Raw genomic sequence first — 23,943 nt, forward strand, 5'->3', positions numbered from 1 at the left:
TCGTAAAACATATTATTCCGTTCTTTAACTACCGACACTTCTTAAATATTGTCGGATTGTTACGTATATATTAAGGATATGCACATACGTTTTGGAATTATCATCTTCCTAGATCTTCGCAGCCTAAAATAGATAATTACTATTTGCTGGGACCTACTGAAAAGCGCTTCGTCGAGTAGGCTCCCTTTTAAAATGAACATAAATATTGTTCTTAACATCAATAAGATAAATGTTGTTCTCATAATTCATAAGATAAATATTGGCTTATTATTAACATTTTTTTATTCCGCCGTCGCCAATTGAATTATCTACAGGCAAGGAAAAAACAATTAGATTGCACTTGAAATTAAATCGTTTACTTCCGAATATTTCGTTTCATTCCCCATGTCAGCTTCCGAATGTGACGTCATCCGTCACAACTCGCCTAAACAACATCAGCACAGGTTGAAAGGCTTGAGTTACCCTGTTCATCGTTATCCGAGGAGCATGCAGCAATGAAAAAGGACGAACAGGCCAGCTGCGAGGACTCTGGGCCAACCAGTCCTCCGTCCAGGGTGAAAAGAGTTTCTTTTGCGGACTTGGTTGGCCTGAAGCTCGAATTCGTTAAAACCATAACTCCATGCAGCAGTGTAGACAACTTATCTGGCGAAGACGACCCTTGGAATTCGAAAGACCACTGTGATACCTTTGGAAATTTGCCAGAAAGGCGAGTAAAATGCCTCCTACCGTGCTTCCTTCATCCTTTCGAATCAAAAGACCGTTTCATGAAGCGTGTCTACAGCCAGAACGTTTGCCTCGAATACATTTTCTGCAAAAACTTTGTTGTCACTGGGCTTATCCGGGTGACAAATTTATCATTCAACAAAGAGGTGACCGTGAGAGTTACACTCGATGGCTGGGAGACGTGTCGGGACATTTGGGCGGATTACATGTCCACATGCTCGGATGGAAAAACAGAGAAGTTTAGCTTTCGTATCACAGTGCCTCACGACTTTGAAGTGAATCAGTGCATAGAGTTCGCAATTCGCTATCGCGTTTGGAACCAAGAGTTTTGGGACAATAACAACAGAAATAATTACCACGTGCAGTGTTTGGAAGTCTTGTCTGAACAGTGTTAGAGAAGCACAGGTCGTTCCACAAACAGAATAAACTAAAGTAGAATGCTACTGAGCGAATGAAAGTGCACTGCAAGCCCTGCTCTCTAGCTGAGAAGTCAGGCAGTAGATGTTTTCGATTGATTTATGGAAGACATATTGAAATTGATAATAATCACACAAGAGACAGTTTTCAAAGCCCTGTCTAGAGGGGGGGGGTGGGGGGTTTTTTTAGGACCCCCCTTCTAGGTACACTGAACTTCAGTAGTAATTTCGACGGACATCACTCTTAAGATTTCCCCTTAGACGAATGTTAAAATATATCCTACAACAAATTCTTATTGAGTTCCTTTTGTATGGACTTATGGATGTAGAAAGAACTTTTGAAATAAACTGAAATATAAGATTATTTTTTAATAATTCGAATCAGAATACATGTGTTATTTACATTACATTATCAAAGAAATCGTGCATGGTATCATGACACATCTCGTTTACCCAACTTCTTCATTACTGTTCTCTGTCGCTGCTACTGTAACTGCCGTTTTCACTAAACCACGGTCAAAAAACAGAGTCATCACAGTTTGCAAAATTAGATGAAATTAAGAGCGAGCTGCGCATAATTTCCTGCTGTCCAAACTAGTACACTCTCACTAAGAATCTAATAATTTTTGTATTCTTCGTATTAAAATATTTGAGCAGGAAATTAAAGGACTGATAGTAATTGTAGTGTTTGGCAGCTGGGGTTAGGGTTAGTGGCAGTGGCAGTGGGGGTTAGTGATACTTTTAGTTGAAGGAGAAGTAATGAGGGTAGTGGTAGCTAAGTGGATTATAGTGACAGTGGCAGTTGTAGTGAAGGGCGATGGTAGTGGAAATACACGGTGAAGTCGAAGTTTCAGTATTGGAGGTAGTGGAAGTAGATCAAATGACAGTTGTTGCAATGGATGTCACCTGGTCAGTTAGGATTAGTGGTAGTATAGAAGTGTTGGGGGAGTTAGTGGTTAGTGGAATTAGTAATAGTTAGTGGTAGCTGCAGTTTTCTGAGCTGCGATGGACCTCGTGCGTGACAGTGGAAGAAGTGATAGTTACAGTTGTATGAGTCTTGTTTGGGAAGAGGTAGAGTTGTTGATTGTGGAATAAGTGATAGCAGTTGCAATGAATGGCAGTTGGAGTTAGGATTAGTGGTAGTGTATTAGGCTGATAGTGTTTCAATGGTTGCAGTTTCACACTGGTTTCACACTGGTACAGTAGGTGGTGGTGGAATATGTGATAGTTATTAAAAAGGCAGTGAAGTTGTTGGTATTTGGTTATTGATACTTTTAGTTGCAGGAGAAAGTGATGAAGGTAGTGATAGTGGAATGAAAGATAACTAGTGAAAGTTGTAGTGCCACTGGTAAAGATTATGTTAGTGGTTAGTCACAGCTGAGATGGACTTCAGTGAAATAGGTGATTGTTATAATTATAAGGGAAGAGATAGAATTGTTGATTGTGGAATAAGTGATAGTAGTTGTTATTGATGGCAGGTCGTGTAAGGATTAGTGTTGGTGAATTAGGCTGACTATGGTCCAGAAGTTGTAGTGACACTAGTATAGTGAAGTAAGTGATAGTCAAATAAGTGACAGTTGTAGAAAAGGTAGTGCAGTTTTTGGTAGTGAGTTAGTGATACTTTTAGTTGTAGGAAAAGTGATAAAGGTAGTGGTGGTGGAATTAGTTATAGCTAGTGGAAATTGTAGTGTCACTGGTGGAGTTGTTTGTAGTGCTTAGTTAAAGCTGAGATGGACTTCATGACAGTGGAATGAGTTATAGTTATAGTTGTAAGGGAAGAGGCAGCTGCAGTGACACTGGTGAAGGTTTTGGTGAAGTTGTAGTTGAGATGCAGTTCTTGGCAGTGGAATAAGTGATAGCTATAGTTGTAAGGGAAGTGATAGAGTTGTTTATTGTGTAATAATTATGTGTAGTAGTTGTAATTGATAGTAGTTGGTGTTAGGATGGCACTAGTGAAGTAATTTGTATTGAAATTGCATAAGTGGTTATTCGTAAAAAGGTTAATTATTGAAGTTGTTGTCAGTGGGCAGTTAAAGCTGAGGTGGACTAGTGACAGTAGAATAAGTGATAGTTAGAGTTGGTGAAATGTAGGAGATAGGTAGAGTTGGTGATTGTGGAATAAGTGTCAGTTGTAGAGGAAGTGGAGTTAGTGACAGTGGGATTAATGAAAGTTGTAGTTGTAGCTAGGAAGATCAGTGAGGGTTAGTGGTAATATAATAGTTGTAGGGGAGGAAGTGAAGTGAAGTTAATGCCAGTGGAATTGATGATAGCAGGAGTTAGTGCCAATGTAACATGTACAGTTGCGTAGAAAGTGGTGAAGTTGGTAGTAGTGGCATCACTGATAGTCGAACTTGTAGAGGGAGTAGTAAAGTTAGTGGAAGTCGAATAAAAGGCAGTTGTACTTGAAGGGGAAGAAGTATTGGTTTTGCCATTATGGTAGTTTTAGTTCTAGGGGAGTATTGGAGTTAAGGTGGTAGTGGAATTCGTTACAGCTGAAGTTGTAGGAGATGTGGGGGGCGAAGAGGTACAGGAATTAGTGATGGCCGAGTTTTGAGGGAAGTGATAAAGTTAGTGGTAATGGAATAATGTTGTAGTGGTAGTGGTGGAGTTCGTGGTAGCGTTATAAGTGACAGCGGTAGTTGTAGTGTCACAGGTGAGGTTAGAAGTAGTGGAATTACTACCACTAACTCCATGGTCATTTTCCTACACCAGCAACAACAGTTGACTACCACAGACGCAGTGGGAGATCAAAAACAACGAAAAGTTTCGCTTCACTGGTTAGAGAAATTTTGTTTTCATTGTGGCAATATTGATCCTTTTAAAATCCATCACTAATCATTCAGTTAGCACTAATCCCTCTACTGCACCTTCAAAAGTAACTTATTTCACTGTTGCCAACTCCACTACTGCCACTAATAACTAACCAGTATAATTTGTTCCATTCTCACTGACTTTATCGCACCCCTAACACTCAGCTATCACTATTCCCAGTACCACTAACTCCATGCACCACTTCCCCTACAACTGCAACTATCATCAATTACAATATTCCTTCCTCTCACCTAAGCTATTCACATGTTATCACTAATTCAATTTTTCTAATTCACTTTCCCCACAACTGCAATTATCGCTAGTTTTACTACCACAAATTCCATTACCTCTCCCACAACTACATCTATTACTATTTTCACTGGCAACGACTCTACCACTTCCCCTACAACTGTCACTTAATTTTTTTTAAATTACTCCACCATTTTCCTTTACACTAAAACTATCACTTATCCACTCTACCTCTACCTTTACCACTGCCACTACAATTAACCACTATCACTAATTCCCACCGTACCACAAACTCTGTCATTTCTCCAGCAACAGCAGCAACAAAAATAACAGCAGCAGCAGCAAACTCAGTGGGACATTCAAAACAAAGAAGAGTCAAACCTGACTGGTGGAGGTAAGTTTGTTATTTATTGTTGCATTCGGTTTATTTTTTTAAATTTACTTATTTATTTGTCGCATTCTGCCCATATATGTCAATCACTAATTCTGGTAGCTCGTACTTCTCTACTGCACCTACACAAATCACCATTTTGTATTTCACTTCCTCCAACTCCACAGCCGCCTCTTACAACTAACCATTATCACGTGTTCCATTACTTCTGACTTTATCGCTTCCTTTAAAACTCTGCTATAGCTTATTACAGTATTAATAGCTGCACCACTTTCCCTTCAACTGCAGCTATCACCAATTTTATCATTATCTTCCCTTCAGCTCCAACCATTACTGGCACTAATATTAGTCCACTTCTTCCCCTACTATCACTTACTAGCTCCTCTGCCGATTACTCCACCTTTTCCTTTTCAACTGAAACTATCATTTAAACCACTACCAGTAAGTCCAACACCCCTACTACAACTTATCATTATTAGTTATGGCACTACCATTTACTTCATCACCTCACCTACAACTACATTTATTATTGATTCCACTGCTACTTAATTTATGGCTTAATAATACACAATAGAATTATCTTACATTGCGCAGATATCAATAGAACATTTTCACCTGCGCATTACAATTTTGAGAACTGCTTAAAATAGTTCCTTCACCTACAACTAAATCATTATTGCACTACAACAGCTTCCCTGTCAAATCTTTACTGGTTGAAATCACTTGGTTTTTATTGCCATAAACACCTTCACGACATCAACCAAACATCACTGACCTATTCCTCTACCATCGACTCCACTACTGCCGCTACATCTACCCTCTATCAGTGAATTTAGAGAAAGTTTTAAGTTGTATATAGTGGCAATGGTAAAGTCAGTGGTAAGACATAAAGAGATAGTTTACTTCATAAGAGAAAGGGCTCGAGTAATTGATAGGAAAGAGTGCGTGATAGTTGTAGGGGAAGTGGTGATGTTAATTAAGTGCCAGTGGCATTGGTAATAGTTGTAGTTGTGGAAAAGGTAATGGAGTTTGAGCTATTCAAATTAGTGATAGTTGCAAATTTAGGTGGTTGTGTTTGTAGTAGTAGTGGTGGTGTTAGTGACAGATCAGTTCAAGGGGAAGTTGATATTTATATTGGTGATAGTTGCAATTGAAGGGGAAGTGGTGTAGTTAGTGGAACTGAAATTAGTGATAGCAGAGTTTTAGGGAAGCAGTCTGTAAAGTCAGTGACAATAAAACATGTGATACTGGTTAGTTTTAAGTGGTAGTGGTGGAGTTGGTAGTGAAATAAGTTATTTTTGAACTTACAGTAGATAAGTTATTGTTAACGAATCAGAAATGGGTGGAAAAAATGCGATAATAAAAAACAAAGTGATCAACCAGTTTTCTTTGTTTTGGATGTCCTATTGAGTCTATGGCAGTTTAACTGTTGTTTTTATAGGAGAATTAATGCATTTTGTGGTAGCTGAATTGTGGAATGAACGATAAATTAGTTGCAATGGAAAGGGATGAATCAATTGGTGGTAGAATAAGTCAAATAGTTGTAGGGGAAGTGTTAGAGTTAGTGCCAGAGGAATTACTAATAACTGTGGCTGCGCGAGAGGTGATGGAATTTGTGGTAGTGAAATGATCGGTGAAAATCGCAGTTGTAGAGAAAGTGAGTTTGTGGTACTGGAATGCGTGGTAACATGTGTGATGGCTGAGTTTAAGGAAAATGCTTTTAAACTGTGAAAATAGCCGGGTTTTAGTAAAATAAGTGATAGTTATAGTTATAGTTATAAAGGAATACGTTGAGTTACTTTGGTAGTGGAACTGGTGGAGGTAGTTGTGGTAGAATAAGTGACAGTTATATAACTGAAGTGGTTGCGTTAGTGCTAGTGGTATTAGTTTTAGTAGTAGAAAAATTGGTGGGGTTAGTGGAAGTTTCAGTAATAAGTGATGATGGTTACATTGTAGTTTCACCGATGAATTGCTAAGTAAGTGGTAATTTAATGAGTGATAGTTTAAAAGTTCTTAAGAAAGAGGTGCAGAAGCTGGTAATGGAATAAGCTGTAGTGGTACTGGTGGAGCTAGTGGAAGCAGAATAAGTGGTAGTTGCAGGAAAAGTGGTGGAGTTAGTGGTTGTAAAAAGGTGATGTAGTTGTAGAAGAATTTTAAATTAGTGATGTTTGCGGTAATTGTAGAGGAAGTGTTTGAGTGGGTGATGGTGTAATAAGTAAAAGTGGTAGAAGAAGAGGCAGTGTTGGAGTAAGTGGTATTGAAATTTGTGATCAGTTGTATTTGTAGATGTATTTGTGATGGATGGAAGTAGTGAATAAGTGGTAGTGAAATTAGTAGTAGTTAACGTTGTAGTTGATGTGAAATACAGTAAAAACCCGCGAGTAAGAACCTAACATTAAAGAACCTGTTAGGCTAAAATTTGCAAATTAGATACCATTTTTATAAGAACCTATTTAGCCTAAAATTTGGAAACAGGTTCTTAATTTCTAAAATTAATTAAATATGTTAACTTTTGGGAAAATATGATATGATTATTGCTTCATTTTTACATAAACACTATGTGGTATGCAAATTTAATAAAAGACAAGAAGCTTGAGAAGCTTAAAATCGGGCGCTTAATAATTAGCTATCTGTTTTGACTTGAAAGGCAGGTTACAGGACAGTAAAATATCACTGGAAAAACAGTCACTTAAACCTATTCAGGCCGGGGGGGGGGGGGTGGGGCTTTTGAGGCCCGCGCTGACTTTGGACGCTTATAACTTTTTCAAGATTCAACCAAACGCTGCCAAACTTTGCGCGTTTATCTAAAATTTATCTCGCAATAATTTGGTAGGATTAGTTATTGTGCCAGTAACTTGTAACCATGGCAACGTCATTTTGACAGGCTTGTTTTTCCAAATTTGAATTTTTCGTGTTTCTATTTGATAATGAAAATCTGGAATGTTTTCAAGAGTGCTCTTGCGAGGGGGTCAACTGTTTGGAGGTGTTTCCATTTTTTTCTATTCAGGTAGAACCCCACCTTAAGTTTTGTTCTTGTGAGAAAACAACAGAAGTCAAAGGTTGCGTGATATAACCAAGCATGGATTTTAATTCTCCCTCCCTTTCCATCTCCTTAGCCTTTCACTCCCACCTGTCCCTCCCTTTCTACTCTCATTCAATTTAATGTTTGTTTACATTTCCTAACCAATTCAGTATCGTACTAATCTGTGCCAAGCAATCAGATAATAACAGAAATTTGCCTTAATTTTGATCTCCCATACCAAGACCTTAGAGTATAAACCGCTAATAAAACAAAACACACTTGATAATAATTCTCTGAGGTTATACACCTTGCAGTATTAACGTACTAACGAACTTGATAACAAACCCCATGTCGTACTAAGGATTTTTACTGATCAACATAGGAAATAAGTTCACAATGGTTTGTTCCCAAAACGTTTTTTACTGTACAGAGGGTCTGTATATTGACCTGTAACTTGTATACCGTATTGAAAAATTCAGAACGAGCCGACTTCTGCCCGCTACCATGATATCATGTTGAAAAATTAGCTCGTTCGAAACCGTAGCAAAATCGTTAGAGACAGACAAGATACAGCCGTTTACTGGCAGTCTTTGAAAATCCTGAATTTCGTCAAAATGAGCCAAAATAAAGTTTTAAAATTTCCTTTATCCATATGGTTCTTATCTTTTTATTCAATTCTATGAACTGCTTTTATGCAGTACTGTCCACAAAGATTTCAATTTCCTCAAAGTTTCGGGACAAATGGATACAAAATATTTCGTGCAGAATGTAATTTGATTAAGCGAATGTTTTCACGTCTATAAATACTTCAAGCAGTGAATGAAAAACCGTTTTGTTTTCATCGATGAGAACCACTTTCAAATAGTTAATGCATAAAAAATAACAATCAGATCAGAATACAATAATTATTAATGTAAGGTCTCGCTATTATGTCTCGGCAAAGATACTTCTTTTTTGCAAGTTCAAATGTATGCAAATTTCGTGTGAAATGTAATTCGATTCCATTGTCTTGTTTACAAACTCTTTCTTAAGAAAGTTGTATTTTCGTGAATAAAACCCATTGGCCTGTTTTGTTTTCCTGATCATGTTTGTCTGTGATTTTTACAAAACATGTGGTCTTTTTTTTCGGAACTTTAAGTTGTACAAAAATTCCTATTTTGAACACAGATGTCACTTCCGGAATTTCTCATCTAAAATTCAATTGGTATTTAATTATAATTATTCGAAGTTTTCATTTTCAAGTCATCTTTTCATTCGATAGCTTTACTGATCTCGTAAAAAATTCCATTCAAGTTCACACCAATACTGTACATTGCCAATGTTTTGCTGACGTCTTGAGAAGTGTCTTACTAACGTCACTAGTCAAATGTAAAATATATTCAAATCATGTTGTGCAAACATTCTACTCTTTGTGACAGGCGACTTTGACGCCCAACTGTGCGGAAATGAAAATCGACATACTTCTTGCTAAATATATAAAAAAAAATAGTTTTAAAGTGGAGTCCGCCTCAAAAAAATGTACCGCCAGATCACACTGCTATTTGTAGAAACCAGCAAAGCGTCTAGTTTCAAAGTTTCCCACAAAAACATTGCGTGACATGAATGACGTTACCCCTTTTATTTACAAAAATAGCTTCAACTGGTCAAAGCAACTACAGTTTCACAATGGTGATTATTAGTACTTTACCCCTTAAGCTTTTTTCTCTGTCCTCCCGCCGAAGCAAAGAAGAGAACCAGATTGCAGATTAGCCCAAAAGTCGACCTACAACGATTTACTGTCAAAACTGAAATGAACCCGATTGGCCCAGGCTATCCCCGTCATTTTTAGCCGACAGGAGACTATCGTCTAGGACGCCCAAAGGGTAAACTATAAATCGGCCACGCCCGATTAAAAAAGGCTGAATACCACCAAAATCTCTATAACAACATTGAAATTTGTTCTTCAGAAAGTAAGAACCTATTAAGAACCTAATTAGCCTAAATTTGTGTTAAAACCCTTTATGTAAGAACCTGTTTAGGCTAACCTGAAAAACAATAGGTTCTTACTCGCGGGTTTTTTACTGTACATCAAGGAACATTTCACATCTGTTTGTAGCTCATCCAATGCAAATCAAGAAGATAGTCATGAATAGTTTCCAATTTGACGTAGCCAAACGCCGTTGTATGAAAGAATAAAGTACTAGATAGCATAATGGCAGTTTACTGGTCTGCACTAGCCGTGTTTTGAAGTTTGAATACAAGACAATGCATTCAAAGAAATTCGTTGGCAATATTTTAAATTAAGAGGAGATAAACTGGGGAGCTCGCTTACTTCCTCAGAAATCTTCCGAATTGACTTACATTTTGCTACAAAAATGAAACTTTAATAGAATGGACAGCAGTCAACGGAAGCTGTTGTTTAAGTTTCAGTGTACTGTCGATCATATTAAGACCTATGTTCTGTCGTTCGTGGTCGGACGATGTTGTGCAAGAGGGTTTCCCTTAGTGGAGAATTGACACAAAGCAGCTGAGCAAGAACGGGACAGGAATTATTGTTACAAGAGGAGTTGTACAGACTTTTCATCCTTCGTCAAGAGACCCTCGCAAGGACTGCCAACTCAACAACTCGTCCTCCAGGCAGTGAATATCTATCACTAAAATCGAATTTTTTCTCAACAACTTCGGACCTCAAGCTTCTCTTAGCGGACCACTTCTTTTTCAAGGCATTTGATACACTTTTACAGTCTTAGATCGGTTCAGCATTTTTATTTCAACAAAAACGACCTTGTTTATCCTTGGTTACTGGGAAAGCGATAAAATCCGCCGCCATTTTGGATGTCACAAATTATGCGCAGTAGGACACCGGGAATGCATAGTACAAAACAGGGGAATCACCCTACTGCGTTTGTCATGTCGTTATATCTCTTTAGTATTCAGCACGTGCAGTAACTCTATACTGGTCGCGAGAGAGTTGGGCTCCCCCTGACTGTACTTGAAGAGATTTTAATAGGCATGCAATAAAATAAAAGGAGACAACACGATTTTGCTCACACATTTAATTTATTGGATACATTTTTCCTAACCCATCACCGCCTCAGTGACTGATACTATAACTTCTGGAAATGCCGATTTTAGGATACCTTTGCATTGCCTCTTTCTGTTAAAAGATAAAAGAAACAAATAATGTTTCAGTAGATTTGTAATACTTTTAACAGATATTGTTTAACGGCATTGCTAAGGGTGTTTTTCAGAGGGAAATGGAAATTGATTTCAACTCCCTACTCGCATAAAGAGCTTTTCAACTCATCAATATGACCAATATAATATAAGCTTATCATCAAAAAGAAGAGGTGTTCGCTGGAAAAGAACAGAATTGTTTACCTTCCAAATACTGTCGTTGACGATTGAGGATTGTAGCTTTTTTAGGCACGTTTTGACCAAAAATTCGGACTCTGGCGAAGTTCGATTTTTGAGCACAGGCAGAATGTTCATTTTCGATTGTCAGCTTTGAGCCTTTTTCTGTGGGGGGAGGTACAGAATAGGGACAAGGGAGAAATGGCCAAACAAAATTAGGGAGGAGGGAGAAATTATGGCTAAAAAATAGGGAGGAGGGAGAAATTTTGGGTCAAAAAGTAGGGAGGAGGGAGACATTGGCGCAAAAAGTAGGGAGGAGGGAGATTTACCCTCCTGTCCCTCCCCCTCTTTTCATTTTCAGAAAACCGATTTTCTTTTTGTTCAGTAGCTTACTTAAACCTCATCGTACCTGTGTTGTCTGATGTGAGGATACTACATAACCCTGATCTGGTAAAAGAACTCGTTGCTCCCGTCTTCGTTGTCAAATTTCACGTAATACGAGCTCAGCTTCGACGACGACCCAGGCTCTGGATCTTGTACTTTCTCGATGACACCAGGGTTGTATCGATGACTCTCCGGCCCAGCACCAATAACACGCGTATTAGGCTGCAACTGAGTACTGGAAGGGAGCACGTCCAGAACAAGAGCTTGCTCAGCTTCAGACTCGGAGTAGTCAAGGTTGTCTCCGTCATCAAAGTGAATGTATAGACGAGAGTCGGCAGCGTTGACGACGAAGCCACAGTAGTATAAACCATTGGTCCAACGGGCGAACACACGGGCACCAACTGTGTTATGAAGGTGGACAATTTGATTATATTACTTCATGCCTTATCTCAACTTCCGGTCGGTTTGGATCTACTAAGGCACTCCCTCTCCCCCCACGCTCACATGGTTAAGCCCTTCTCTTGTAATAACCCCTTAGAAAAAGAACCTCGTCTTGAGTTCCAAAAAGGTATCATCGCATGGCAATTATTTGTAGTATCTGTATTTTTTAAGGTTTTTCCTAGCCACAGCATTTACTTACTTTTTGTTAATATTTTAATTTATCTAAACATAACACACTCTCCCCAGTTTCATCTTCTTAATACATACGCGAGCTAAGTCCCCTCCCCCCCCCCCCCTTCTCAGGAGGACAATGTTAAAGCCCGGGCCAAACGAGGATAAGATTTGATGAGAGTTGATTCTCATGAGAGTTTACGTCAACTCTCATTGACTATCATCAGCCCGGGCCAAACGAGAGAAAACTCTCATCGACTCTCATGAAAAATTTGAACACATTCAAAGTCGATGATCGAGAGCGCACGAGAGTCGATGAGAGTGCATGAGAGATCCCTGCATGCAATACTAGAGTGAGAGTTTGAACTCTTAACAACTCTCATACTCTTTTGGCCCGGGCTTAAGCGATTATTGAGGTCCCTTTGAACAATATAATGCTTCAAATTTTCAATTTTAAAATACGTTTTATGACATATCTTTTGCTAAATCAATGCAGGTATTTTCCCCTTGTTCTGAAAAAAACGTACCTACCTTCCAGAGGACTCGTGTGATCAGGAAACATTCGAAGATCTTTAGGTTTGTACCATTCTACATCGCCATCATCAAACAGTACTTTACATCCGCGATTCTCCTGCTGATTTGACCTTACCTTCTCAATAACATAGCCGATGAAGTACTTAGCGGATCCTTTCCACGTGGCTATCACGTGCTGTCCAAGAGGACATCTCTTGGTAGCCTTATCAGCAATAACCGCTGACACGTCATCGACACTGTGAGTGATCTCGTCTCCATCGTCAAACTTTATTTTAATCTTTGTGTCGGACGGAAACGCTTCAACTTTCCCAGGATAGTAATCGTTGTTTGACCAGCGTGCTATGATTCGATCGCCAACTAGAAGAACGTTTGATATTGTAGTCAAAGTTATTATTACTTAAAGAAGCTAGGTCATTTTAAATTAAACCCCTAAAGAAGACCAATTTGGGCAAGGCTCAAACTTTATCTAACCCCTTAAAGACACAAGAAAGCCAAAAATAGAATAGAATTTTTTTCTATATCTTCGCGTGCAACCCAAATCAAGACCCTGACGGATGAAAAAATTGGTGTTTGCGTGGAACACCTTAAGGGAGACCAAACATCCGGACCTTACCACCCTAAGCGAGACGACCAACATCCCCGTCTCTTTTATATGGGAGTCCTTCAACTTCGAAATATTTGGAAATGTGATGAAACAATGTCTTAAGTGTTTAATACATCTTCTCAATTAAGGTGATTCCCTAGTATTGCATTGCGCATCCTTACTGCGCTGAATTTTACGCGCAATTTGCGCGCGCACATAAACAAAATGGCGGCTTTTTTCTATGCGGCTTGGCTCGCTAGAGAGATAAATCATCGTTTTCTCGTAAACGAGTTCGGTGAACTATCATTTTTTTCTCTTAGTTCGGAAGTAGCGATCAATTTCTTTCTATAAAATGAATACAGATCAATTTCTATGGCAGAATAATACATTATCACCAAATACGTGTACTTTGCCAGAACTCGCAAAGGAAATATAAGGATTTATATGGTAAATACAATGTCTTCCTGCTCCTAAACGAATACGGTGACCCCCCTTTTTTATTTCAAAATTTAACTTCCCTTGAGGTAAACAACCAACTGGCAAAGCTTGGTGTGAATCTATGAGCAGTTCTATTTCTAGGGAATTACCTTAAAGGGAATACCAAGGAGTTGACGGATAAATGAATTCGCAAAAATCTGCGCTAGTTTAAACGAGAAATCGAACGACCATCATGGCAATGAAATTCTTTGTTTTAACTTGATGAATTATTTTATTATTTCCCTCAGTAAACTTGTTTTAAAGTAATTTTACATCTCTTCAATGCATAACCAGATCTTTTATTATGTCCATTTTCAGCTTAATCACATGTATTATTCATTAGGTTAACAACGAAATTCACCTCAAAGACCTTAAAAGCCGTCTCACAGACCTTTAGCTTTAAAATATTTTTATTTTTCACAAAATATCCCATTAACTTGATAAAATGATTTATAAAGCACTTGGTAAAAGGGAGGAACCATGTACAGATCCAGTAGTTCTAAAAGGCAACTAAAAGGCGGAGGGAGCGAAGAAGGAAAGAAGTGTTTCATCACATTTCCAAAATGCCAGGGGAGGGGGGAACGTTGAATACAAAGCACAGCCGACTATTTTTTATCTAAACCATCGCCGCGGTTATGTATTTCCTTGTTTGCAAAAACTCATTACAATTCATTTAGAAAATACAAAAGAAATTAATGTCTAATGTGTGTCTTTCTATCTGATAAAGACACGGTTAAACTTTACGTCCAATTTTCTAGTCCAAAATAACCCCAGATCTAAATATTTGTGCAAGAATGAGTTGATCTACCCCAGAAGATTTTGAAGCCGCTCAATAAATTCGCAGTTCGTGTTTTAAACACTGCTGCTCATTCATTTATTAAACATTTCTTGATTCTATGCACTATTTATGACTAAAAACGGGTATTTTTTCTTAAAAAGACGAAACTGGATTTGAGGTGATCCTTTTTTGCTCATTCTGATCTCGTCAGGCCCAAGTTACAATTCAACGGTGCCCATTCCTGTTCCCGGATGGTGTGAGGATATTTTGGGAGTGGTGTGTTGCCCAAGAACAACATAATATGTCTTCAACGATGTGAACACTACTTGTGACTTACCCGTGGGGGTGGAGGGGGGCTTATACACAAATATAAATTTTACTTTTAGTATTTTGGTATCTTTTAGGGGTCAAAAAGAGCTTGAGTAATGCCCAGTTTGGTCTAACTCTCTTTTAGGGGTTCTTTTCAAAATTTCCGACGAGCATCCCAGACTCTATTATATGGAAGTCCCTCTCGGGTGACTTACCTTTAAAAGCGGCAGGAACAGCGCGCGGCAACAAAACCAAGATGAAACAAGAAAGGATTCTCATTTTCGTTCGAGTTGAATGCTGCTCACTAAAACAAACAAAACAAAATTAATAGTATAAAATGGCACTTACTAACCAAACCAATATTTGTGCAGTAATCCCTGCACAAGAGGCGCGGTGGCCGAATTAATGGTTAGCACGCTGGACTCCGGATCAAGCGGTCCGGGTTCGAGCCTTGGCCGGGCTCATGGTGTTGTGTTCTTAAGCAAGACACGTCACTGAGTTCTACCGTGGTTTTTCATAATGTAAATGAGAAACAACATTGAGAAAGAGCGAAATAAGTGCATAAATTTCGGAGGCATGCTACGATCGTTTTATGATAGCAGTTCCAAAAAGAGAAACTCCTTTACTGAGCTGGAACCTTTTCTTCCCAGACTCGTTGCTTCTATGCTCTACAACATGACTGTAACTAGCCTAAAGTAAGTAGCCTTTCAGAGCCTAAGAAAAACAAATTAACTAAAAGCAAATTTGACAACGGCAATCATTATAAGTATGCCCCCCTTTACGTTTCTTTGATTTTATTTTAAAAAAGGAGTGTTTGTTAAGTGTATGTTATATAGTAAAAAACCCAAGGTGTGTGTTCTGTTCGCGCGGTTTGCAAAAGTATCACCGAGGCTATCTCCTTAGTTAGCGTGGCCGCTTTATTTTCAAGTTAGCTGATAAGATGGACTTACCTTTAAGGATATCGGAGCTGCGATACAAGCTGAAGCAAAATGATCAACTCACTGGCGTGAAAACAAGAGCGCCTTTTTGCCAATTATGCTGTGGTATCTGCTCTAGCAAGGTCTCACATAAATAGCTCGCAACTCTCCGACAGAACAATAGAACAATCAACAGAAACAATGCCCATAGCCTCCCCCAAACAATAGCAAGTTTCTCAATTGATGACCAATTGAATTACAAGCTAACGAGATCTGCAGCATTACTGGCCGATTAGATAGATGTGCTAATTGTGACTAATTTGTTTTTCAGTCGTTCTCAACTCCAGCTGCATACACGAAAGAACCCCGCGCAATTTTGCGTGTATTCGCGCGGTTTTATGACGTCGAAGATGGCGCGATTTGTTGTAAAAGTAGCAAGATTTTCCCATATCATAGATCTACGTGGATCACCGTCTTCGTCTCCGATTATGGTTCCTGTTAATTATGATTATTAATCTGTAAAAGACAAATAAAAAGGTTAGATGTGTTGATTGGAAAAAAGCTCTTTCTTTTCAACTTTTTTGGAAATGACAATGGCTGTATTACCCTGGCACTATAGGTTGTTTTCTTCTTTCTTCTACTTAAGCGAAAACGCCGTTAAGTAATTATTCGTCTGAGGCGTACGCATAATAATACGTCACGGAATCGGAGCCACTATACAAGCTGAAGCAAAAAACTGATCAAAAAATGGCTCTCAAAATAAGAGAGAGTATTTGTAAATTAGAGCCTGGGCATTAGCAGTTCTCGCAAGGTCCCACATTCATTGAATGGCTCACTTCCCTTCGAGGAAACATTAGAACAAACAACAGAAAAAATGCCCCTAGACCTCAATACAAAAGCAAAAGCCTTTTCTAGAGGACCATCAGATGAATTACAAGATCTGCCAGTTATATTAAAAAAAAAACAATCCGAATAATGATTATTAGTATATACCAAATAAGTGAATAGTGCTTTTCGCGCGCGCTGATTGGTTAACTCGGAGGTGATTAGCAAAGTACTATTCACCTCCAAGCAGCTAAAGGGAAACAAACTGCCTTCGCGCGTCGCTTTGGTTACCGAAAGTGATGTTTTAGTCCGCTAGTTATTCAACTTGGGTGGTATATACTAAAACACCTTCACTTCGGTGAATAATTTTTAATTAAAGACAAATAATAAGATTAAATGTGTTGATTGTAAAAAAGCTCGTCAGTTATGGCTCCTTTGTCAACTTTACCATTGTATCATAGGTTTTCTTCCTTCTTGCCATAGTTAGGTCTTTCTTCTTCCAAAGCGGAAAAGCCGCCAATTATTGTTCGTCTGATACGTACGCATAATAATACGTCTAGACATACAACACAGACGTGATTATTGCCATTGTTCGCAGTTCTGGAGACCTTGAACATATCTTGTATAGACGTTCTTATTTCATATTGTACGTCGAAGACAAAGGCGTTGGGTTAGACATGTTGGCATATTGGTCGACTGGCCAACGCCTGGGGAGGGGTACTCCCATAAATTTCGGATAGGGTGCCGCGAAGGTTCTTAAACTCTGACCCTATTTAAGGATAAAGAAAGCGAAAAATGATACCCTTTTTTTTGATACCGAAAAATGACACCCTATTTAAGGGGAGGTACCAAATTAAAGCTAAGGGCCTAGTGTTTTATATGCAACTTGTTTCCAGCCGCGAAAATGGAGCTTAAAGGAGAGGTGTGGGTGGGGATAACTTTAAAACATTCAGGTCGGTATATTATAACAAGGCCCATATCTCCCACCCCGTTACACCAAACTTTACTAAACTTGGAGGGATTAAACAATCGATCATACTCTTTAACATAAGATGCTTTTTAATTAATTAACTGTCACCATAGAGATGGTTGCTAAGGCCTATTTAATAAAACAATGACACTTCAAATCCTGAGTTTCAGAATGGAAGTTAAATGGTCACGCTTTTAATAAAAGTTAATAGCGCAATAAAAGCTATAATTAGAAGAAATGTACAAACTTAACTTCTCTCCGAGTTAAAAATCCCTCAGTTAGCAAATGCTTTCTTGCATTTTAAGACATTTAGTACCTTAGCAACCATTTGTTTACATGTAGACTTTTGAACAGCTGGGACGTAAAAGTAGTACGATGAGCTGAAATATAGCAGTATTTCAAAAATTATTGCTGTTTGGGTGATTAGTGGTCATAATTAAAATTAAAAACACAGTTATATCTTACCTTTAAATGTTAAAATTAAATTTTCGGCAACCTTTCTGTTGCCTTCCTCAGAATGAAATTACTAAAAGAAAAAATTCAAAAGTTTAAAACTTCTGACGGTCCCTAAGGGATACAATTAGTGGCAAATACGCTTTAGGGAAAGGCTGACGTTCATTAACAGCTTCGGTGTTTACAGTGGAATGCAAAGATTTTAAAAATAAGCTTTTGTTTTGGCTGCACACGCCTCGTTCCAGTATTTCTACGTAGTTTGGATGAATGTCATGTCCAGTGTTCTCCGAATGCTGTTTTATGGCATACTTGATTGTTTACTTGATTTTTAACCTTGTAATTAGTTTTATTTGAGGACCTCCCTGAAAACGACGTTATGTGAGGGAAACCTCACATTATTGCCTCGAGTGCCAGGTTAGTGCTCTGCCCCTCGAGAGTTCCAGGATCGTTTACTTTCACAAATGTATACCAAAGGACACGATTCGCATTCCACTCTAAAAACGATGCCGGTAACTTGGTTCTCATGTGGCTGTTCCTTGGGTTTTCTGAGCACATCACCAAAATCAGCGAATTCGCTGATTTTGTAAACAATCGCACGATTAAAAGTAAAACGAGAGCATGATCTTCAAAACTCATTTTTCATGGGTGACTGTCGAGTATAGTAAAATGTTATATTGTATATTATAAACAGAGAATTAAGATTGCAAAAGTTCCCAATGTTTTTTTTTTTTTACACTATTCTGTATCTGTGGTTTCTGTGGTTGGTACGTATACTAATTATCAATACTATTATTATGTAATTGTCTAATGAGATTATTGGTGATTATATTTGAATAAGATAACACACAACCTCGTTCCCAGGGTCTCTCTCTCCCCGCTCCCCAGAGCTCTGCTCTCGCTCTGGGGGGAGGGGAGAGAGAGACCCTGGAAACGAGGTTGGATAACACAATTTTTGCAGCATCAATCGTGCATGCTATTTCCACAATGTTCAAATATCATTTCCTTGACTGTGTGTTTCGTTTCGAGGGTTTCGAGTGCCTTTGCTGTTGTTTATAAGCTTTGAATATCTCGTTTGTACAATGTAGCGACTTGAACCATATTGCCCGCTGCACAGTGGCTCTACTGAACTAAATATTCCTAAAAAAAAACGTGCTCGATCAGTCAATGGTAGTAAACCAAACTCAGTGAGGTAAATTCCTTTGCCACGTTATGTTAATGGCAATCTGTGTGTCTTTAACGGTAAGACATGTATAGAAATCATTTGAAACCTGTGCAAATCAGGAAAGATGAAGTGTTTAGAGTAATGGAAGGATGTTAGAGCGAAGGTCCTAAGGGAGGATATCTCAAGAGGTGCTATTGGCCATGTACAAATAAAGACCACGCGACAAGAGCTGATAGAAAAAAAGTAAAACTCTCCTCTTAACCAGCAGCACACGAGGAAGTGACAAATGAGCCCGTGCAAAAGCGCGTCTGTCAATCTAGTATCTTGGTAACAGATCCTGACAAATGCCACCCTCGACACCCTCGCCAAACTGAAGCTGTAAACGTTTACAAATGTACCAAAATCAAAAGCCGCGGAGACAGGAGGCAGGGGTGTAATTCTCAAGGCAGACAGAAATCTTTTCGCCAGACTTCTTGTTATTGGTCAGACTCCAGATGAGAATTGCAAGGTGTATTTTGCACACCAACTAGGCGCGCTACCTTGGTCTTTAGCAGCACTTAATGGATCACTGCTGGCAAAGACAAACAAAGCCGTTTTGCCTAAGCTGCTGGATAAAAATGCTCCAGTGTTGCCCTCTTCACCAATTTCTACCTTTGTTATCATTGATGCCACGGCTGTGATTCAGGCAATGACATATGTGCCAGACAATGTCACTGCTTATAGTGCTAGTAGCTGAAAGAGTTCTTAATAGAATCACTTCATTAGCAGGAAACGACGCAATAAAATTGACTGTGTCGAGAATCAGTACCCTGTAATTTCAATCAAAAATGCTGAAAGAAGCAAGCGCAGTCGGGATGGACAGACTGTGGAGATTAGTAGCTCACAGCAACGTTGCTCACCACAGTGGAAGAAATTTCTGAGCACTGGGAAGACTTGCCTGCTTCATTTCCTTGCTTGTGAATGAGCAAGACATTTGTATTCTCACAAGCAAGAAGGACGTGTTCTGTACGTCACAGATGGCTCCTTGTGTACGAGACTTACGGGAAGCGATGGTCGTGTGTTGTCAATGGCAGTCCCAGAGCTTTATACCGAGCAGGAAGAACTGGTATGTTTTGCACGTACTGGATGCATTCACAATGGCCATTGACAATTGAGTATTTACTCATCTAATGCAGACGTGGAAGTGCTGGCATACCATCGTCAAACAAACATCCCAGCAAGAATTGCCATCGTAAGTAGGACTCAGAATCATTCACGAATCGTGGACATTACCAGTGTTTGAAATCAGTATGCAAAGTGCTTCCGGGTCTTCATACACTGACTGGCTGTGATTCGGTTAGTGCCTTCTCCGGCAAACGGAAAATGAAAGCTTTAAAGCTAGTTAAGGAAAGAACAAACTACGAGAACTAGTTCTTCCCCTTGGCCACAATAATGTACCTTTGAGGGATGAACATGCAGCAGATGTTGAAGAACACGTGTGCTTTTTGTATGGAAAGTCAGAAAAAGATGTTAATCAAGTTAGATACCACTTATTCTGCAAAATGAAGAATTACAGTCGCACTACCTCCCACCAGTGAATGTCTGCGCTCAAGAAACATATACAGCAACCTTACAGGCTTATATTTGGAGAAATGCTTTGGAGGCAAACCCGACAGCCCATAGTTCAGTTGGTAACGGATGATATATAAAAGGACCAGGAACTGAATATTGATTGGACAGACCAAGCTCTAGCACATGAGGCGGTGATGGAGCTGGTTTGTTGTGGCTGCAAGATACAGTGCCGCAGTCGGCGCTGATCCTGGACAAGAAGTGGTATGCCTTGCAGAGATGCATGTCTTTGCGAGGACAGTAGTTGCACTAACTGGTCAAGCAAGGAGGAGGATACTGACTTTTAATTAGTTAATACTTAGAATTAATATGTGTAGGAAAACACATTTTTTTAGAATTTGCGACTCCATTGGAAAGTTTGAAATTTTCTTTTTTATGTAGTATTTTTCAAATGTTGTGATTCTTTATACATAACGTTAGATCTTTTTATTCTGGACCTGCATTGATAGCAGTTTTTTCTAAAAAATGACGCAGTAATCTTGTTTAAATGTGTTTTAATTATAATTATTGTTATCATTTTTATTGTTATTGTTATTGTTATTATTATTATTACTATTACTGTTATCATTATCATTATTATTATTACATTCTGTATGTTAAAGAATGATTAGAGCCATTGGAGGCATTATCAATAGCATTTTGTATTTACCAATATTTCTGTTAATAGAAGCTGTCGTTTTGTTTGAATAGGAATGTGTTAGCGGTTTCTCCATATTTTTAACAATTTCCTTATTTCTTCATGTTTCGTGGAAAATCAACGAGTTTAGGAACATATATGAACACAAAACTGAGATGGGTTTGTGAAGTTGATATACCAGCTTTTCGTGAAGTACAGTATACTCACCATTGCGTATGGTAATAAAGAACTACGTTTATAATAACCTTGCCTAGCAATCTTTGCCATAATGACATAACTGGTACAAAAACGACCAGATTTCATTCTAGCACAATATATTTCACTACATTTATTTCATAACCGCTGTACTTGCTGGATATAACCGTACAGTGTGCTTGACAGTGTGTGTACTGTACACAAAGGTCTGCACGTAAACAAATGGTTGCTAAGGTATTAAATACCTCAAAATGCAAGAAAATACTTGCTAATTCCGAAATTCTTTACCCGGAGAGTAGTTAAGTTTGTACATTGCTTCCTATTTTAAACCTTTATTGCGCTAATACAGCTTTTATTAAAAACGCAGCCATTTAACTTTCATTCTGAAACTCAGGATTTGAAGTGTCGTTCTTTTATTAAATAGGCCTTAGCAACGGCCTCTATGGCGTCCGCTAATTCATTAAATAGCATCTCATTTTATAGAGTATGATCGATTGTTTAACTCATCCAAATTTAATGAATATTGGTGTAACGTAGTTATAGATATCAGCATTGTAATATAACACCGATCTAATGTTTCAAATTTACCCCCACCCACCCCCTGTTACAAACACCTCATTTTCTTCGTTAAGCTCCATTTTCACAGCTGGAAACAAGTTGTATATAAATCACTAGGCCCTGACCTTTGATTTGGTACCAATGAAACTTTGTTCGGTTGGGGGTGCTACGGAAATAGATTTTTGAGGTCCTGGCTTACGGACTAAATGATATAGGGTCTTTGTAAAAAACAGTCAAAAGATTGTAAAACACGCTGCTCATTAATTTATTGTTCGTTCAAACAAAAGACCCAGCTTATCACCTCTTAAACGTTAATGAAAAGGCATTCTATTCCGGCAAATTTAGGCCTCTAGTCATGCAACATTAAACATTCGAATTGAAAACTTTTCGATTGGTTCAGAAGAGAGTACTGAAGGACATTGTTCAGAAATTACAACAGTAACCGCTTTTAGTAGAGGACCATTAAATTACAAGCTTATTAGAACTGCTACTCTAATGGCAAATTAAATAGATGTGTTTTAAAAAAACTTATGAATTATGTTTGGAAAATACAAAGGGTCGTACCAATAAATGTGAGACAGATAATAAGCTGGACGTGTTAATTGAAAAAAGGCTTAGCTCTAATTCCGAATTGTTTGTTAATGTCAATGGTCGTATTGGGCACAACCATTTATTCTAATGGAAATTTCTCAACTTCGGAACAAAGACTTGATAGCAGAAGTTAGACGAACGATATTTGTTCTTGCGGCAAGCACAAGCACAAAGATCAAAATTTGTCCTTTTTGCGTGATTGCGCTTGTGCTTGCGTCGCTAGTGAAAACCAGCAGGAGGGCATTTTGCGTGCGCATGCGTCGATATGGGCTAGTGCGCACGACAGAGAAGTTCTGCTATCGATTGTTTACATATTTTTCACAATTTATGGCCTAATTTTTAGCTCAAAATAAAAGGTGTTGTAAGTTTTATTTGCTGTATACGATACTAAGTGTCCTTGCTTTATCTTCTGACAACAACAAGCATACTTTGGTGTCGGCGTGCCGTTTATCTGATCGACTTTGGCTATGTGTATTAAACATTGCGCGTGGACAAAATGGCGACCGAATGTCGAGAACCTAAATACCTTGCCCATGTTTTTAATAGCCGGGAGATCTAAACGGACAAAGCGCTACGGCTACTTAGTACTAAAATATAAAACAGCAGTTTTAACTATACGATGTTATAATCAAGTATCCCGGGTTTGAGCGAGTGGTCATGATTTTGTTCAGATTTTTCATAAAACTGCAATTTCATCGTTCTCACGATGCGAAAATCTCAAAATCTAACCTTGATCTCCAGCGTCTACCGATGATATATGGAGCCTGAAGTACTTGAACTATCGTCTAATGCTGCGAAGGTAGCGTTAAAAAATGGTCCATTGTGGTAATTTTTAGCTTTCTTCAACGTACGTTCTCGCTGGTTAATTCTAACAGAGAAACTATCGTTTGTGATTATTTCCTTAAACTTTAGCATTGGTCAAAATAACTTCACATTTCGATGTACCACAATTATTCCGTTGAACAAGAAAAGAATTACTGCGATCGGTCTTAATTTTAAAGTGTTATGGTAATTCTTTGCTGGTAGACTATTTGTTTACATTTTACTATGTTAATTAGTACATTTTTGGCTCCTTTATCAAAATCTAGCCTTGATCACCAGTCAAAAAATAGCATGAAACGAACAAGCGATATATATATTTTTCAGAAACGTTCTAATAACTGCAGCATAAAATGTCTTAAGAAATAATTTTTCACTATAAACAATGTTATTTTCAATTTTTCATTCAACGTTTATTTCTTTAAGATTGATGTTCGTTCTGTTATAACGACTGTTTTACTTCTGTGTCGCCTAAATGTGATTTAAAGAACTGCAGTTCTTGTTCCAGGAAACCCTGTTTGCCAGTCGAGGGCAAGTTGGCTTTGCTTTAGAGTCATCAGTGAGCTGCATTATCATGTGCAGAACA

The 23,943-nt window shown here is 38.4% G+C and overlaps 2 protein-coding genes across 2 annotated transcripts; one reads left to right on the forward strand and one right to left on the reverse strand.

Moving 5' to 3' along the window:
• Nucleotides 1-494: 494 nt before the first annotated feature.
• Nucleotides 495-1,118, forward strand: LOC144630766 (protein phosphatase 1 regulatory subunit 3C-like). The gene has a single exon (XM_078489136.1). The coding sequence runs from the start codon at nt 495-497 to the stop codon at nt 1,116-1,118; it is 624 nt and encodes a 207-aa protein (XP_078345262.1).
• Nucleotides 1,119-10,639: 9,521 nt separating this feature from the next.
• LOC144630767 (uncharacterized) lies at nt 10,640-20,782 on the reverse strand. The gene is made up of 5 exons (XM_078489137.1): nt 20,671-20,782; nt 19,489-19,623; nt 12,473-12,832; nt 11,355-11,730; nt 10,640-10,748 (listed from the first exon to the last, which is right to left on the reverse strand). The coding sequence occupies exons 1-4, from the start codon at nt 20,780-20,782 to the stop codon at nt 11,378-11,380; spliced, it is 960 nt and encodes a 319-aa protein (XP_078345263.1). The 3' UTR covers nt 10,640-10,748; nt 11,355-11,377.
• Between the last annotated feature and the right edge of the window lie 3,161 nt (nt 20,783-23,943).

Source organism: Oculina patagonica, chromosome 11 (assembly GCF_052425735.1).
Source record: "Oculina patagonica isolate OP01 chromosome 11, crgOcupat, whole genome shotgun sequence".
NCBI classification, from domain to species: domain Eukaryota; kingdom Metazoa; phylum Cnidaria; class Anthozoa; order Scleractinia; family Oculinidae; genus Oculina; species Oculina patagonica.